At 40.3% G+C, this 18,765-nt stretch overlaps 2 protein-coding genes across 2 annotated transcripts in view; one reads left to right on the forward strand and one right to left on the reverse strand.

Moving 5' to 3' along the window:
• LOC307109272 (protein MFI) overlaps positions 1 to 2,531 on the forward strand; it is a gene marked incomplete at its 3' end in the record, with an annotated part of 65,796 nt that extends 63,265 nt beyond the window's left edge. The window contains exon 9 of the mRNA XM_079787973.1: positions 2,386 to 2,531. Coding sequence (XP_079644099.1) covers positions 2,386 to 2,531 — 146 coding nt within the window. The remainder of the gene's footprint in view (positions 1 to 2,385) is intronic.
• Positions 2,532 to 10,014: 7,483 nt separating this feature from the next.
• The window catches only part of ATM (ATM serine/threonine kinase), a 145,104-nt gene continuing 136,353 nt past the window's right edge, over positions 10,015 to 18,765 (reverse strand). The window contains exons 61-64 of the mRNA XM_079787341.1: positions 17,002 to 17,116; positions 14,383 to 14,446; positions 12,153 to 12,289; positions 10,015 to 12,049 (exon numbers count right to left, since the gene is read on the reverse strand). Coding sequence (XP_079643467.1) covers positions 11,866 to 12,049; positions 12,153 to 12,289; positions 14,383 to 14,446; positions 17,002 to 17,116 — 500 coding nt within the window. The 3' untranslated portion in view covers positions 10,015 to 11,865. The remainder of the gene's footprint in view (positions 12,050 to 12,152; positions 12,290 to 14,382; positions 14,447 to 17,001; positions 17,117 to 18,765) is intronic.

Raw genomic sequence — 18,765 nt, forward strand, 5'->3', positions numbered from 1 at the left:
GACCCAAATCACTATGCTCAATTAATATTTGACAGAGCAGGCATGAACATACAATAGAGTCAGGACAGTCTCTTCAATAAACGGTGTTGGGAAAATTGGACAGATACATGCAAAAAAATGAAACTAGACCACCAACTTACACCATACACAAAAATAAACTCAAAATGGATAAAGGACGAAACCATAAAATACTAGAGGAATGCATAGGCAGAGAAGTCTCAGACATATGCCGAAGCAATTTCTTCACTGATACCGCTCCTAGGGCAATGGAAACTAAAGAGAAAATAAACGAATGGGACTACATCAAAATAAAAAGCTTTTGCACAGCCAAAGAAACCATCAACAAAACAAGAAAGCCTACTGCATGGGAGAACATATTTGCAAATGTTATCACTGATAAAGGTTTAATCTCCAATATCTACAGGAAACTTATACAACTGAATAAAAAGAAAAAAATGATTCAATAAAAAAAAAAAGGGCAATGGACCTAAATAGAATCTTTTTGAAAGAAGACAGAAGGAAGGCCAAGAGACATTTGAAAACATGCTCAAAGTCACTAATTATCCGAGAGATGCAAATCAAAACGACAATGTGGTACCATCTCACACATGTCAGAATGGCTATCATCAACAAATCAACAAATGACAAGTGCTGGTGAGGATGCGGAGAAAAAGGAACCCTCATGCACTGCTGGTGGGAATGCAGAGTGGTGCAGCCACTGTGGAGAACAGTATGGAGTTTCCTCAAAAAACTAAAAATGGAACTCCCATATGACCAGTAATCCCACTTCTAGGAATATATCCCAAGAAACTAGAAACACCAATCAGAAAGGATTTATGTAGCCCTATGTTCATAGGAGCACAATTCACCATAGTTAAGATTTGGAAATAGCCGAAACCGGTTTGGCTCAGTGGATAGAGCGTCGGCCTGTGGACTGTAAGGTCCCAGGTTCGATTCCGGTCAAGGGCATGTACCTTGGTTGCGGGCACATCCCCAGTAGGGGGTGTGTAGGAGGCAGGTGATCGATGTTTCTCTCTCACTGGTGTTTCTGACTCTCTATCCCTCTCCCTTCCTCTCTGTAAAAGATCAATAAAATATATTAAAAAAAAAAAAAGATTTGGAAACAGCCTAAATGCCCATCAGCAGATGAGTGGATTAGAACACTATGGTACATCTAGACAATGGAATACTACTCTGCTATAAAAAAGAAGGAATTCTTATCATTTGTAGCAGCATGGATGGAGATGGAGAACATTATGCTTAGTGAAATAAGCCAGGCAGAGAAAGATAAATACCACATGATCTCACTCATTTATGGTAAATTAAGATCATTATAACCTGATGAACAAAAAGATAGATACAGAGGCAGTAAAGCATCGAACAGACTGTCAAATTACAGCGGGAAGGCTGGGGAGCGTTAGGGAGGGGGGAAAGAGATCAACCAAAGGACTTGTATGCATGCATATAAGCACCACCAATGGACACAGACACTGGGGGGAGGGGAGTGGGATGAGGGCATGCAATGGGGTAGGGGAGGCTGGGGGAAGGTCAATGGGGGAAAAAAGGAGATATATGTACTACTATATGTAATACTTTAAACAATAAATAAATAAATAAATAAATAAATAAATAAATAACTAGCAGTATCTGTGAAGCATAACTAAGTGAAGCGCCGCAAAACGAGGTCTGCCTGTACCAATGGCAGGAAGATGGAAAGATATAGTATGATGATTGGAAGGAGCACAAGAGCAAGTGAAATTTACTTTAAGTAGTAGAGGTTTGCGTTATAGCTGAAGTCAGTAGAAGGGAGACATTGGAGATGTTGGCACTGGAGAAAAGGAGAGAATGTGTGCCACTTCTTCAAGAGAACAAGGTAATCTATCCTGATATTTGGAAACCAGCTCTAGAGAGAGAAAAGGCTTCTGTTCATTTGTGAATAAAAAACTGTTAGCTAATAGTGAATTATGTGGCACTAACTAAATGCCACGCTGAATGCTAAGTCCTTTACATGCACATTACACTTAATTCTCACAGAAATGATTAGTTATGTACTATTGTTAGCCCCATTTTATAGATGAGGACACTGGGACTTAGGTTAAATAACTTGTCACAAATTGCACAGCTAATTAGTAATAAATCAAACTCAAACTCAAGTCCTTCAGAGCCTTTTGTAGAGATAGAAAATGAAATATAGTAGGGAACATTGGATGAATTCAAAAATTTGGGATATTTATGGCTTCAGTTAAATAGGATATACTAGTAAAGATAGGTGCTCTAACAGTGGTGAAAGGAATGTGGAATGGACCTTAGCCTGGTATATTGAATGAGTCTATATCTTATCACATCAGGCATCTTTCTAAACATTTGTCATTCCTCTCTCTCTAGGTTCCAGGTTTGAACAACAGAAAAATACATATGACTATGCAGCAATATCAGAGGGCATGGGAACATCAGAAAATACTTCAGATGGAAATACTTCTGAAGGACCAAATTTTACTAGACTAACACCTAATTCTCCTTATGAAACATAAATGTACTCTTTTCTTTTTTGAGCTATAGCCCTTCACACCCTGATTACATTAGCTATAGTTACTAGTAAGAGATAGGTTATTCTGACTACAATGACATATATTCTTGGCACAGAGCCTACCCAATTAAGGAAGAGTAAATAGAAAGAAAACATTGGACTGGGTAGAAAATACAGAAATTATTTTTGGTTCTCTGAAAACTATAATATTCTTACCATCACAAATAAATATACTTAGGTGCGAAAAACTTCAGCTTGTTTTTCTTCCTTTTTGAAGCATCTTTTATTTGAGCAATCACGTGAGGCAGAATTCTTTTCCCGTTAAAAAAAAAAGGGGGGAATGGGGAGACAGTATAGCACATTCTCTTTTTATTAGGAAAGCAATAGGCTTACTAGAAGCCCCAGCCCTAGTCACCTTAGACATCCTTGAACAAAACGGGATCACTGGACACCCTTAGCTGAAGAAGCTGGAAAAGCAAGAACTTGTCTTTCGGCTTCCACAGTAGGAGGAGTAGAGGACTGGAGATGACTGTTGAGTCAAGAAAGAATCCATCACACCCTCCAGGTCTAAGCATCCTCTACTGCTACCCGCCATCACACTTATCACACCATATCTTTAAAAACCTGTCTACAATCCTAAAGACCAGAGGCTTATACCCCCGACTATAAAAAAATAATTAGACCTGGCCCATGTCACTCAGTGGTTAGAGCGTCGACCTGAGCACCAAAGGGTCTCGGTTTTGCTTCCAGTCAAGGGCACATACCTAGGTTGCTGGTTGGATCCCCCGAGGGTTGGGGTGCCTGCAGGAGGCAATCAATGTGTCTCTCTCGTATCCATGTTTCTCTCTCTCTCTCTCTCTCTCTTTCTCTCTCTCTCTCCCTCCCTCCCTCCCTCCCTCCCTCCCCTTCTCTCCCTTCCACTCTCTAAAAAGCAATGCAAAAAATATCCTTGGATGAGGATTAACCAAAAAATAAAACAACCCCCCCCACACACATATACACACAAATCAGCAGTAACAGACCTATTGTGTATTTAAGAAAAACAGATTTATTGAGATATAATTTACATATAAATTCACCCATTTGAGTGTTGAGTTTTGACAAATGTAATTTTCACAACAATTAAGACATAAAGCATTTCCATCACAATTTTGGACTGATGGAAATGCTTTATGTCTTAATTGTTGTGAAAATTACATCCCCAGGCCAACTCTAACCACTGAACCACACAGGTCAGGACTAACATTTGGTCTTTATCTATCGATGGACTTGATTCACTAATATTTGTAAGAACTTTTGCAACTATGTTCATGAAGGCTATTGGTCTTTTGTTTTCTTTTTTGTAATTTTTTATATAAGAATAATCCTGACCTCATAAAATGGGCTCTTCGAATATCAGTAAATTTGTGCAACATTGGGATTATATCCTCCTTAGAAATAGAAGCCATTGACACATCAGGATTAAATTTTTTTTGTCCTTTTCATGCCTTGAATTTGTTTGAGAGGCTCATAAAATCCACCTGTTCATGGCGTTTTACACTGCAGTAACTTAAAACATCTGCAAACAGCTGATTACCCTTTTCTTAAAATACTTCCAGCTCTTACAATCATGGATATTTTAAAAACATTGTTTAAGAAGAAATATTAAGTCTAATAGTATTAATAAAGAATTTTAATTCTATAGTGAATATTCAAACACCAGGAAACACTAGGGGATATTTTGGGGGTACTTTTCAACCTAATATTAAGATCTACTAGCAAGGTTAACAACATTACACAGAATCAGGTTTCAAAAGTGTCAAATGAAGAACATGTATTGCTCCCAAAACTCATTTCTTGCAATACCCACTGATCAGAGCTAATATAAAGTATACAATCCTTTTGTTTGCAAGAATGACTCACCCACACCCATTAGAAGGACTACTATAAAAACAATAACAGGTATTGGCAAGGATCTGGAAAAACTGGAGTCCTTGTGTGGTGTTAGTGGGAATGTAATATGGTGTAGCTGCAATGGAAAACAGTATGGTGGTCCTCAAAAAAACTTAAAAAATAGAACTACCATATGATCCAGAAATTCCACTTGGGTATATCCCCCAAAGAAGTAAAAGCAAGGTCCTGAAGAGATGTTTGTATACCCAAGTTCACAGCAGCATTATTCAAAACAGTCAAAAGGGTAAAGCAACTCAAGTGTGCATCAACATATATATGGATAAACAAAATGTGGTATCTTTACGTATAAAAGCCCAGCAACCCAACAGTGGAATGACCAGTTGCTATGATATGCACTGACCACCAGGGGGGCAGACGCTCAACGCAGGAGCTGCCTCCTGGTGGTCAGTGCACTCCCACAGTGGGAGCACTGCTCGGCTGACCCGCAGTGGGAGCAGCTGCTAGTAGGCCCAGGGTGAGGCCGAGTCTCTGCACCTATCAGATACCTGAGACAATCCAGACTCTGGCCTGACCCCACCAGCTGATGCAGGCCCTCTAAGGGGTGGTCTAGAAAGCGTGCAGGGAGCTGGCATAGGCGGATGGCAAGAGGGGACGTGACTGTGGACCCCCCCGCGGAGGCTGTCCTGATGGCTGCGGATCCTGGAACACAGCTGCCCTGAACATCCCCAATGGTGTCACCGACCTGGCATCACACATCAAGGACATTCACCAAGTGGCTTTGGGGATCAAGGCTCTCCGCCAGGTTCCTCCAGGACACAGAACATGCCTTTACCCAAGACATTACCCCGAAATATCAGCTCAGACTAATTTCCTCATTCAGCAGCCGCTCAGATGGGAGGCAACCAATTAATGTGTCTCTTTCACATGGATGTTTCTCTCTCCCCCTCTCCCTTCCTCTTTCTCTAAATATCAATAAAAACGTATCCTCAAGTGAAGATTTAAAAATATTGAAAATAAATAAGCATGTCCTCAACAAAATATTAGCAAACTGAACCCAGGACTACATTAAAAAGATCATACACCATGACCAAGTGGGATTTATTACGAGGATGCAAGGTTGGTACAATATTCAGAAATCAAATGTGATACACCAAATAAACAAAATGAAGCATAAAAATAATATGATCATATCAATAGATGCGGAAAAATCATCTGAGAAAATCCAGTACCCATCTTCTCTAATAAAATGGTAATATGAAAATTAACCATCACTCCGCCACACAAGCCACGCCCACCAGCCAAGCCACGCCCACCAGCCATTCAGGGCGAGTATGCAAATTAACCCAAACCAAGATGGCTACAGCCACAGAGAGCAAGGTTTCCCAGGTAACAGAGCAAGCCAAGCTTTCCATAGCCGTTGCAGGCCTAAGCCTCCACTCAAGCTACAAAGTTTCAATTATAGAAGGTAAACAAATTCAAACAAATGGCGGCAGAATGGAGCTTGAGAGAGCAGGCCAGGGTTGCCAGCGGCAACAGGGGAAGCAAAGCTTTCCGCACACCCTGGCCGGGCCCACCCGCTTAAGGCTACAAAGTTTCAATTGTAGAAGGTGAATTAACTGCCACAGAAATGGCTGCCGCCCTGGAGGGAACAGCAGGCTTGGCTCCGCTCCAGGCTACAAAGTTTCAATTGTAGAAGGAAAATAAATCCCAGATACCAGGGCCTCTGCTTGGGTTGCCAGGGGGCGTGGCCGGCCTGCAAACCACCATAGGCCCCTCGCTCAGGCTGCCCCACGCCCCAAGGGAACCCCACCCTGATCCAGGACACCCTTCAGGGCAAACCAGCTGGCCCCCACCCGTGTACCAGGCTTCTATCTTATCTAATAAAAGAGTAATATACAGATTGATCATCACTGCAACACACAATATAGCTGCCCCCATGTGGTCAAAGATCCTGCCCCCATGTGGACACAAGATGGCCACTACAAGATGGCCAGCAGGGGAGGGCAGTTGGGAGGCACCTGGCCTGCAAGGGAGGGCAGTTGAGAGGGACCAGGCTTGCAAGGGAGGGCAGTTGGAGGTGATCAACGCTGCAAGAGAGGGCAGTTAGGGGTGACCAGGCCGGCAGAGGAGGGCAGTTGGAGGTGATCAACCCTGCAGGAGAGGGCAGTTAGGGGTGACCAGGCTGGCAGAGGAGGGAAGTTGGGGGCAAACAGGCTGGCAGGGGAGCAGTTAAGCATCAACCAGGCTGGCAGCGGAGTGGTTAGGGGGTGATCAGGCTGGCAGGCAGAAGCGGTTAGGGGCAATCAGGAAGGCAGGCAGGCAAGCAGTTGGGAGCCAGGAGTCCTGGATTGTGAGAGGGATGTCCGACTGCCCGTTTAGGCCCGATCCCGGTGGGGAGTCCCAGATTGGAGAGGGTACAGGCTGGGTTGAGGGACAACCCCCCGCCATGCACGAATTTCGTGCACCGGGCTTCTAGTTACTGATAAAAACTCTCAGCAAAGTGGGAACAGAAGGAACTTCAATATAATAAAGGCCATGTATGACAAACTCATAGCCAACATCACACTAAGTGGTCAAAAACTGAAAGCATTTTCCTTAGGATCAGGAACAAGTCAGGCATGTCTGCTTTCACCATTCTTATTCAACATAGTACTGGAAGTCCTAGCCACAGTGCTTAGACAAGAAGAAAAAACAAAAGGCATCCAAATTGGAAAGGAGGAAGTAAAACTATTATTATTCATAAATTAGAGGCCCGGTGCATGAATTTGTGCATGGTTGGGGTCCCTCAGCCTGGCGGGCGACTGAGGCCCATCGGGGCCATCTCACCTAGTCCTGATCGGGTCTGCCGGCCAGCAGGGGAGGGACTGCAGGAGGTTGGCTATGGGAGTGCACTGACCATCAGGGGGCAGCTCCTGCATTGAGCGTCTGTCCCCTGGTGGTCAGTTCATGTCAAAGCGACTGGTCGACCGGTCGTTCAGTCGTAATGATCGCTTAGGCTCTTATATATATATATAGATGACTTGATACTATACATAGTAAACCCTAAAAATCCCACCCCAAAACTACTAGAACTGATAAATGAATTCAGTAAAGTAGCAGGACACAAAATTAATATTCAGAAATCAGTGGCATTTTATATACCAATAATGAACTCTCAGAACAGGAAACTAAGAAAACAGTCCAATTTACAATTGCATAAAATAATACCTAGGAATAAATTTAACCAAGGATGTACAAGACCTATAGTAAAAAAATAAGACACTGAAGAAATTGAAGGAGATACAAGTGGAAGCATAGGTTGTGTTCATGGATAGGAAGCATTAACATCATTAAAATGTCCATACTACCCAAAGCAATCTATAGATTCAATATTATAGAACTAGAACATTCCAAAAATTTATATGGAACCACAAGAGACCCCAAATAGCCACAGTAACTGTGAGAAAGAACAAAGTTGGAGGTATCATGGTACCTGATATTAAACTATAAAAGGCCATAGTAATAAAAAAAACCACATGATACTGACATAAAAACAGATATATAAATCAATGGAACAGAATAGAGAGCCCAGAAATAAACCCATGCATGCCTTTATGGCCAATTAATTTTGACAAAGGAGGCAGGAACATACAATGGGGTAAAGACAGTCTATTCAATAAATGATGTTGGAAAAATTGGAGAGGTACATGCAAAAAAAAAAAAAATGGAACTAGACCACCTCCTTAAACCATACATAAAAATAAACTCAAAATGGATTAAAGACTTAAATTTAAGTCACAAAACCATAAAAATCCTAGAAGAAAACATAGGCAGTAAAATCTCAGATATTTCTCGTAGCAATATTTTTTCTGATATATCTCCTCAGGCAAGGGAAACGAAAGAAAAAACACACACAAATGAAACTACATCAAACTAAAAAACTTTTGCACAGCAAGGAAAACCATCAACAAAATGAAGACAACCCATGGAACAGGAGAACATATTTGCCACTTCTCTAAAGAGGACATACAGATGGCCAAAAGACATATGAAAAGCTGCTCAACATCACTAATCATCAGAGAAATACAAATTAAAACCACAGTGATATATCACCTCATGCCTGTTAGCACGGACACCATCAATAAATCAACAAACAAGTGCAGGTGAGGATGCAGAGAAAAGGAGACCCTCGTGCACTGTTGGTAGCAATGCAAATTGGGGCAACTACTGTGGAAAACAGCATGGATTTTCCTCAAATACTGAAAATGGAACTGCCTATTACCCAACAATTCCACTCTGGGAATATATTCAAAGAAACCTGAAACACTACTTTGAAAGAACATATGCACCCCTATGTTCATTGCAGCATTATTTACAAAAGCCAAGATTTGGAAGCAGCCCTAGTGTCCATCGGTAGATGAGTGGATAAAAAAAACCAAAACCTGGGGTACATTTACACAATGGAATACTACTCATCCATAAAAAAGGGACTCTTGCACAGCTGGTGTGGCTCAGTGGTTGAACGTCAACCTATGAACCAGGAGGTCACGGTTTGATTCCCGATCAGGGCACATGCCTGGTTGTGGGCTTGATCCCCAGTGTGGGGCATGCAGGAGGCAGCTGATCAATGATTCTCTCTCATCATTGATGTTTCTCTCTCCCTTCCTCTCTGAAATCAACAACAATAATAATAATAATAATATATATATATATATACACATATACATATATATATATATATATATTTTTTTTTTTTTAAAGGGGGACTCTTACCTTTTATGACAGCGTGGATGGATCCAAAGAGTATTATGCTAAGTGAAATAAGCCAGTTAGAGGAAGACAGTACCATATGATTTCACTTTTATGTGGAATCTGATGAACAAAATAAACTAACAAACAAAATAGAAACAGACTCAGACACAGAACACTGACAGCTGTCAGAGGGAAGAAGGGTTGGGGGTCTGCGTGAAAAATGTGACAGGATTAAGAAAAAAAAGTAGACACAGACAACAGTCTGTGATTGCCAGAGGGTAAGAGGGGTAGGGAAAGGTGGGAGAGGGGAGGTAAATGGTGGCAGATTGAGTCTTGATTTTGGGTGGTGAGTGCACAATTCACTATGCAGATGATGTGTTAATAGAGCTGTACACCTGGTTTTATTAATCAATGTCACCCCAATAAATTCAATTTAAAAAAAAGAAAAGAAACATCTGGTATACAAACTTCACATTTAAGATACCAGGATCTTTATATTTGTCATATTCTAGTACCCATCTTTTAGACTGTAGAAGTGTCAATTTGATCATTCTCTAGGCCCGAAGAACATTCATTTGCCTTTCGTCATGGGGTAATTAAGAAGTACTCCCGGACTGTTTAGACTGAGATGCGCCTACCTGGCTGGCTCCCCAGTTCACACCCCTTTGCTGCCTGCAGGGCCCAGACTGAGCTCTGTGAGGGTGGCCTGTGCCTGCCTTGCTCACTGCTGCTTCCCCAGGATCCAGCACCACGCCTGCACACAGAACACTCAAAGGTGTGAAGAACATGAATGAGTCTTACCACACATTGTTTGTTTTAGAATTATTTATTCAAAAACAGGTAACAGTAAAGAAATACATTCAACAGTCCTAAAATAAATCTATATAAAATATATAATTTCATTGAGGTGCAATTAAAATGTGAAATGGCATTATATCTCTATATTTCAAGCCAGTACACCAACATTCTGTATTTTTAAAGACCAGCTTACTTAAATCTTTAGTAAGTTCAAAGTTTTTCATTTTGTATTTATTTGCTTTAGACCATTTCAAATTTTTAGCATTTCTAAGTGTACATATTTTAAGTGTATACTATAATAGCCATGGATTTATGTACCTACTGATTAGGGAGATACTTTGGGGTGGTATGACTAGCACAGAGAATGGTGGGGTGGCTATGATCTCCTTGATCTGGACAAACTGTTTAGTCTATAATTATTACCTTTTCTAGTAGCTTCTCTACGTGGTTTCCACTGCCAACCCCACTAACCTATGGGTTTCTGCTTTAACATCTGTCTATAAGGGAAATGATGAAACCTTGGACTTGCAAAAGGCAGCGGGTAGGAGTCAAACACATCTCCCCTGCAGCCCACCATAAAGGAGGGACACATGAGGATGACCGCCTCGGGGAAGGGGCGTCAGGAAACATTCTGCCCACCAGCACAGGAGACACTGAGGAAGTGTCCGTCTTGGCCTGGGAGTCTCCTCAGTATTTACACTCTGAGGTCTGGAAACTCCGAAGCCAAGAAATGAACATACAGTGGTTCTTTGTCAGTAACAGTCCTGGGACTAAGACATAAGACACAAAATTTATCTCGAAGGAATTATTCTTAACGCAGGTCACTCAAGATCCCCACCGAGAAAGCCTTGCTGAAAATAAGCTCACTTTTCAAACTTACAAAATACATGGGTAAACAGTCTACAAATATAAGGCTCAACACACACAAACAACAGGAACTTGACTTATTAGAGCTATTAGCCTATAAAATAGGGATGTGTAATTAAAGTGATTAGTGACATAAAAGGAACTGAAAAGTTTTTTAAAAAGGACATCATGAAACAACAGGCAGATCTGAAGAATGATACACAGCTAGAAATTAAAAGCAAGTTTTGAAAGAAGAAACCCAATGAATAGTTTTAAAAGGAGATAATACAGATAGCTGACAAGACAATTCATGAACTAGAAGACAGATATGAAGGCATCACAGAAAGATAAAGTAATGGAAAACACAGACCCGCTTAAAAGGTAAAGAGAACAGAATGAGTAGGTTCAATATACATTTTTTTTATAATAGTAATCATACTAGATGTGTCCTTGAAATTTTTTCTCCATACAACTTTTTTTATTCAGTAACACTGGGTGATCTTGCTACTAAAAATCCAAACCTATTAAATGCTACTGTTGCCAACATTGTTTCTTATTTTAAGGTTGTTTTTACCCTGATATATAGATAGTTACAATTTTGAATTTTTTTCTTCCTTTCATATATTAATATCAAATAATTTTCATTCCTATGTAACATCTGGGAAACAAGTGTTAATTAAGACCAGTGGTTCTAATATACACGGCAGGAGAAACTGTCAGTGATATTCCGGCATTCCTCTGCTTCCATTTTCGGCTAAAGCATAAGTAAGTCAGTGACTCTACCGAAAATGATACAAGGATGTACTTGAGGAGAAAAAAATAAATGTTTAGCCTAGAAGTAGAGCATGAATGATAATTATTTCTAAAGTGTGCAAGTAGAGATGTTCCTTGAGACCATCAAAGCATCTTTAGGTGACTGAAGCGAGTATGAAACACTTTTAAAAAACACAGTAAGTAGTTTGCTTAGCTAATATTAATACCGTATATTCAAAGTATGTAGGTGGGTCAAAAATAAAGGCCAACATATAATCTCTGAAGGTTGAATTCAAGGGTATTTCATATGCCAAATATCACACCCAAGCTTTCCATCCGGGGAAAAGTCGGCTGAGGTTTTTGGGGTCCATGGCCTGTTGTATGAGCAAATTCACTTGTCCACCCACACTGAGCACAGTTCCTTCCTCCACTCCTTTTAGTTTCTCTTGTAGTCTCATCAAGACGCGCTCAGCTACTTTGTTGAAACTCTGGTCAATTTCACTAATGACAAAAACACCAAGGTGTTAATGAGGTGGAACAGTTCAAAGGGCCTTGGGAATAGGAAGATCTGAACAACTATCGGTCCTTCCTAAAATACGCTCACCTGAGGTTTCGTTTGCATTCTCGGTCATCGGCATTGGGCGTGGGGTGCAGCTCAGATTCATCTTCCAGCCTCTGCTGTAAATACAAAGCTTTCAGAGGATTCATGGTCCAGTCAAAGAGAGGATCATACAGGAGGACCTAGACAGAGAGAACAGGCGTATCAGAAGAACAACGTGCATTTGGATGGTGTAGTCAGAAACAGCATAACCAGTATTATAAACATAACAGAGGCCAGTCCTACGGTAGTCACCTGCAGGAGGGACAAACTTACTGCACAGGCTCCTTGTTTCCTTGTGGAGGAGACTACATGAGCATGATGCTCCGGCTTCTTATCCCTTTCTGGAGTCACTCTTCCTCCCTGGTGGGGGTATACCTTGACCCATGTTTCCTTACTGGGTGAAACTAATCTATTAAGTTTACTTCCAGTCACGTCCTTTCCTTCTCTCTCCTGTCCTGGTTAAGGGCTTGTTCTCCCTCAGGTGGGACAGGTTAGTCATGGGAGGTGGACAGCACTAACAAGCCTATTTGGATCTCACTCATGGGCCATGTTCTCCAACAGTTTTATCAGTAATAACCTGACATTTTGAACTCTGTCCTACTCCAAGGCTTTTTCTCTCAATTCCAACTTTGAGGGGAAAAAAAAGGTATATTTATTGAAAGCTCCTTAATATCCAAGGTCTAGTGTTGTGGTTGACATCTTAAGATATACATGGAGCCCGGCTGGTGTGGCTCAGTGGTTGAGCATTGACCTATGAACCAGAAGGTCCCAGTTCGATTCCTGGTCAGGGCACATGCCCAAGTTGTGGGCTCAGTCCCCAGTAGAGGGTGTGCAGGAGGCAGCCAATCCATGATTCTCTCTCATCATTGATGTTTCTATCTCTTTCTTCCTCTCCCTTCCTCTCTGAAATTAATAAAAACATATTTAAAAAGAAAGAAAGGAAGGAAGGAAGGAAGGAAGGAAGGAAGGAAGGAAGGAAGGAAGGAAGGAAGGGAAAAGAAAAGAGGAAAGGAAAGGAAAGGAAAGGAAAGAAAAGAAAAAGAAAAGAAAAGAAAAGAAAAGAAAAGAAAAGAAAAAAGAAAAGAAAAGAAAAGAAAAGAAAAGAAAGAAAAGAGAATGCATCTTCATTCAGCCTTGGGTACAGCCTTTTATTTAAATTATCAACATACTACTGGGATCCCCTTTGTAGCAAAAATCCGTATTGCCACCAGCATTCCAAAGATCAATAAAGAGACCAGTGGTTCATAAAGGTGGACACAGGACCACCCTAACGGACTGTTAATTTCACTCTACACAGGACACACCCACCCTTGTTGAGGATAGGCTCATAGGTTAATGCCAGTGAATTGGACTAATTCTCAACCCTGGCTGCACAGTAGAGTTTTTAAAAAATACAAATGTTCCTGCCCCTAGCCTAGAAGCTTGGTTTGAATTTGGTCAGCATCAACATTCTGTAAAAGCAGTACAGGGGATGCTGAAGTCCAGCCAGGCCCAGCACCACCAGGTTAACGCAACAAAAAGCTGAAGGATGCGAGGGAGGCATGCCCAAGCTCCACGTCCCAAGCTTCCCGGAGGAGGAAAGACTCGCCTCTGCTGCAGATACTCTACCGGGTGCTGAAGGCCTGCCTTAGGTGCACAGCTCTCGCGGGGAAAGCTAAGGTCATGAGCACTGGAAACGCGCTCGACTTCCTCCCCTTTCTGCCCTGTTTAGCATGAGGCAGTGAGCCTGGTGAGGCTGCATGCTCTGCAGGCCAAACCCCTCGCACTGGGTGGCTGCCCCAAGGTTAGACGGCAGAGAGGCCGGCAGCAAGCCAGTTGGCACTTGCAGCCACGCCCCTCCACTAACAATGCTGACTCTGATCTCCATCTGCCAGACTAAATGGTTCTGAACCTGGGGGTGGGAGATAACTTAATGATTTCTCTTAATCCTGCAATGGAATCCATTCTGAAAACAATACAAAATGAGAAGTCTAAGATACAAAAGTGCTGATTTACGTAATAAAGACTAGAGATGACTATTGACTATTGACTTATGACTATTAGGCTGTAACACGGTAAGAAACTGGAGGGAACGGGAGCCATTCTAAACCACTATTCACCCATGTGTGCAAGCCCCTCCCCTCCTGCAGCCCGCATCACTCCACCAGGTGCACATGAGGCATTGATCCTCAAATCAGTGACTTGCTAACAGCCTGTCAGGTAGAGAAATAGACTTCCTTATAATATACTTTACCTCTACAATGGTTAACAGTGTTTCCTTAGAGTTTCTCATCACCTCCATGGTTTTCTCACAGCATCTACAAGCACATTGTAAATATGGTTTTGTTATACACCAATGTTTTCAAATCCATCTGTCTATCTATCATCTATCTATCTATCTATCTATCTATCTATCTATCTATCTATCATCTATCTATCTTCATGTGTAGTATGTTGAGATTATTCTTATTAATAATTTCCAAATTAATATCTCAAAGAGCATAGAACTTGGCAGAGTGGGCTTTCAGTAGATGTTTCTAAAATTAATACAAATATATATATCTAAATGGAACAGAATAGAGAACCCAGAAAGAAACCCACACTTATATGGTTACTTAATCCACGACAAAGGAGGCAAGAATACACAGAGGGGAAAAGACAATCTCTTCAATAAATGGTGTTGGGAAAACGAAACAGATACATGCAAAAATATGAAACTGGACAACTTTCTTATACCACATACAAAAATAAACTCAAAATGGATTAAAGACTTAAATATAAGACTTAAAAGCCATAAAACTCCTAGAATAAAACATAGGCAGTAAATCCTTTGATATGAATCTTAGCAATATTTTTTTGGAGATGTCTCTCCAGGCAGCAGCAACAAAAGCATTATCGAACTAAAAAGCTTTTGCACAGCAAAGAAAACCATCAACAAAATGAAAAGACAACCTAATGATATACCAGGTAAGAGGTTAATATCCAAAATATATGAAGAAATCAAACAACTCAACATCAGAAAACAAACAACCCAATTAAAAAATGGGCAGAGTACCTGAGCAGACATTTCTCCAAAGAAGGCATACACAGCAGAACAAAAGTAGGTTTACAATTGTTTGTATGGAAAAGAATACAATAGTTAATAAGTAATACAGATATAAACAGCTTTTCGTGTATTTACAATTGTAAATCTATCTTTGTCCCACTGGAAAATAATATAATAATTAATATATGATAACACAAAAATTAAATCTGTGTTTTGCATACTCACAACTCTAAACCTACTTTAGTCCTACCCTGTTCAGTGGGCCAACAAACATGAAAAGATGCTCAACATCACTAACCATCAGGGAAATGCAAGTCAAAACCACAATGAGATACCACCTCACACCAGTCAGAATGGCTATTATCAAATGTCAACAAACAAGTGTTGACAAGGATGTTGAAAAAAGGCAACCCTTGTGCACTGTTGGTGGGATTGTAAATTGGTGCAGCCACTGTGGAAAACAGTATGGAGGTGCCTAAAAAAAATTAAAAATAGCACTACTATACAACCCAGCTATTTCACTTCTGAGTACTTATTGAAATAAAAAGAAAACATTAATTTGAAAAGATATATGCACCCCTATGTTCACTGCAGCATTTACAATAGCCAAGATATGGAAGCAACTAGGTGTCCATCAACAGATGAATGGATAAAGAGGATGTTATATATACACACAATGGAATAATACTCAGCAATAAAAAAGAATGAAATCTTACCGTTTGCAACAATGCAAAAAAAATACAACTGGATCACTCTTTTATATCATACATAAAAATAAACTCAAAATGGATTTTAAAAACTTAAAATATAAGACCTAAAACAGAAAATTTCCTAGAAGAGAACATAGGCAGTAAACTCTTTGACATCAACCCCAGTAATATTTTTTTAGATGTGTCTCCAGAAGCAACAGCAACAAAAGCTGTTACGTAGATCTAGAGGGTATTATACTAGTGAAATAAGTCATACAAAGAAAGACAAATATCCTACGATTTCACTTATATGTGGATTCTAAAAAAACAAAATCAACAAATCAGAGACAGAGAACAGAGACTGATGGCTGTCAGAGCGGAGGAGGTGGGGGGAATGGATGAAAAGGTAAAGGGGATTGAGAGGTACAAACTTCCAGTTATAAAATAAACAAGTAAAAAAATAAGCAAAATAAAATAAACAAGCCATAGGGATGTAATATACAGCACAGGGAATAGTCAATATCATAATAATTTTATATGGCAATAATTCTTAGATTTATCTTGGAGATCACATAGTAAGGTATACGTATGTCGAACTCTTAATAAAATATTGTATGTCAATTATACTTTAATAAAAAATATATATGTGTGAATGTAAGAATACTACAATACTATGAAATATTTCTTTCAGTTATTCATTACTGTGGTAATTATTGGAATCTGCCCCATTAAAAACTGAGTACATAGACGTATGCTGGGAAAATATAGGGAACTGCACATTTCTTTTAGCAGGCACTAGAACTGGCTCATAAGCTCCTTTGGGACCGATTATATGTCCCCTGATGGGCACCCGAGAGGAGTTCCGAACATTGAAAGGAGAGTTAGCTGGACAGAGGCACTGAAGATAAAGGTGGGCTGCTTCCGGAAGTGAGGAAGGACAGTGTGTCTGATATATTGGGTGAGGTCCCAGGGGACCTGTAAGAAGGGGAAACAATTGCTATTTTCACCCAGGGTCTCTTCCTTAGTGCTGGCAAAGCACTGGCATGTAATTCTAGCAATGAATTCTATAATATATAGAAATCAATAACCCACATAACTTTGACACCAAAAATCATCTGCCCTATCATACATCATTTACCTTCTGAAGACACCTTCAACACCAGTAATGCCCATCCCATCCACAATATCTCTGGTGAGTCTAAAAGGCACTCTTTCAGGAGTAGGAAGGATTTTACCCTGCTCAAAAGCAACCCCTAGGAGAAAAACACAGTGAGGTTAGGAGGTTCCATAGCTAATTGACTTTCCTCCCAACTGGCACATGAACTTTGTAGAGGCACCAAATAATCTGTCACCTATATCCTCTCAATTCTACAACACACAGTAGTTCACTCTATTTCTGCTCAGCCTGGCTTCCTCATCTCTACCACTGTTAAAAAGACATTTACTACTTCTTGACATAATTAGAGAAATATAGATTCAAGGATGATTTTAAAAATGAAGTAGTTACGCGTAGAATTTAAAATGCAGAGGATAGACACTGAGTGGCCAGATTATTATGATCTCTGAACGCATAATAATCTGGCCACTCTGTGTGTGTGTGTGTATAGAGGCCCGGTGTATGAATTCGTGCATGGGTGGGGTCCAGCCAGCCTGGTCAGGGGGAGGGGACATGGGCAGTTGGCCGGCCTGCCTGCTGGTTGAACTCCTGGTTGAGGGGACAATTTGCATATTAGCCTTTTATTATATAGGATATACACTGAGTGGCCAGGTTATTATGCATTCAGAGATCATAATAATCTGGCCACTCAGTGTATATATCAATTTATATTTATCATATCTTTGATCTCTTTCTAATGGAATTAAATTTTATTCTCTTAGAAAACCATCTATATGGATTACACTGTAGAATTTCTAATTTCTTAAAATTGTACCTTCTTAGAATTCTTAAATTCTACATTGTAATCAAGACCTCTTCTTCTGTACACTTATTTTATTTAATAGTCTTCAAACTCATTGAGATTTCTAGTCTATTAACCTCTCTTCCTTCCCTACTCAGCCCAGAGTATAGACTACAAGGTTGAGTACTCTCACCAGTACCTCAAACTCCTTGCCCCACCACACCTACCATTTCAAACTAAAACTTCAACTCCAGGGATGTTCAGGATTGGTGGAAGAAATCATATGAACACACTATTGGCTCCACTACAAATTCAGGATTATCACCTTAGGAAAGTGACCCTTAAACTGCTTTGCATGTCTTCTTACTTCTCCCTTTCTATATCTCTTGGTCTCATTTTCTTGGTACCTGTTTTAGAATTTTATTGTTCTTTTAAGGTTGATTACCATCCCTCCAATTCTTAGCAAGTAAACATGCTTTCTATTTCTCAGAAACAACAGAAGAGCAAATATAATTTTCCTAAAATTCTTTCTTTCCCTCTAGCTTCCGACTTTCCTATTAGCACTCATCCTTTCCTCCTCTTAGCAGAAAAGCTCACATGCCTCCAATGTAAAGCCAAATCTACCGCTCATGTGCTTTATAATTTCCCTTGCTATTTAAATTTTGTCTCTTTCCTGTATTTTATAAACATCTAACATGTTCATGCCTCTCTCATTAAAAAAAGGAAACAAAACACAATCAAAACAAACCAAAAAAGGGAGCGAATGTGTGTCTCTATCTCATCTCTGTGGCAAATTTCCCCCACCCTCCCCTCCCCTTCTAAACTTCTTGCAGGACAATTCCACATTCTTAGTCTATACATCTTTAACTTTCATTCGATCCTTGCCTTTTTATAGTCTCACTTGAACCATTCTATCCAAAGGTTACTTCCTAGGCCTCTAAGACTGATTGTTAAATATAAAGGCCTTTTTTTCTGCATTCATCTTATTTGACCTTTCTGTACCG

The sequence above is a fragment of the Cnephaeus nilssonii genome, assembly GCF_951640355.1.
Source record: "Cnephaeus nilssonii genome assembly, chromosome: 13".
NCBI lineage: Eukaryota > Metazoa > Chordata > Mammalia > Chiroptera > Vespertilionidae > Cnephaeus > Cnephaeus nilssonii.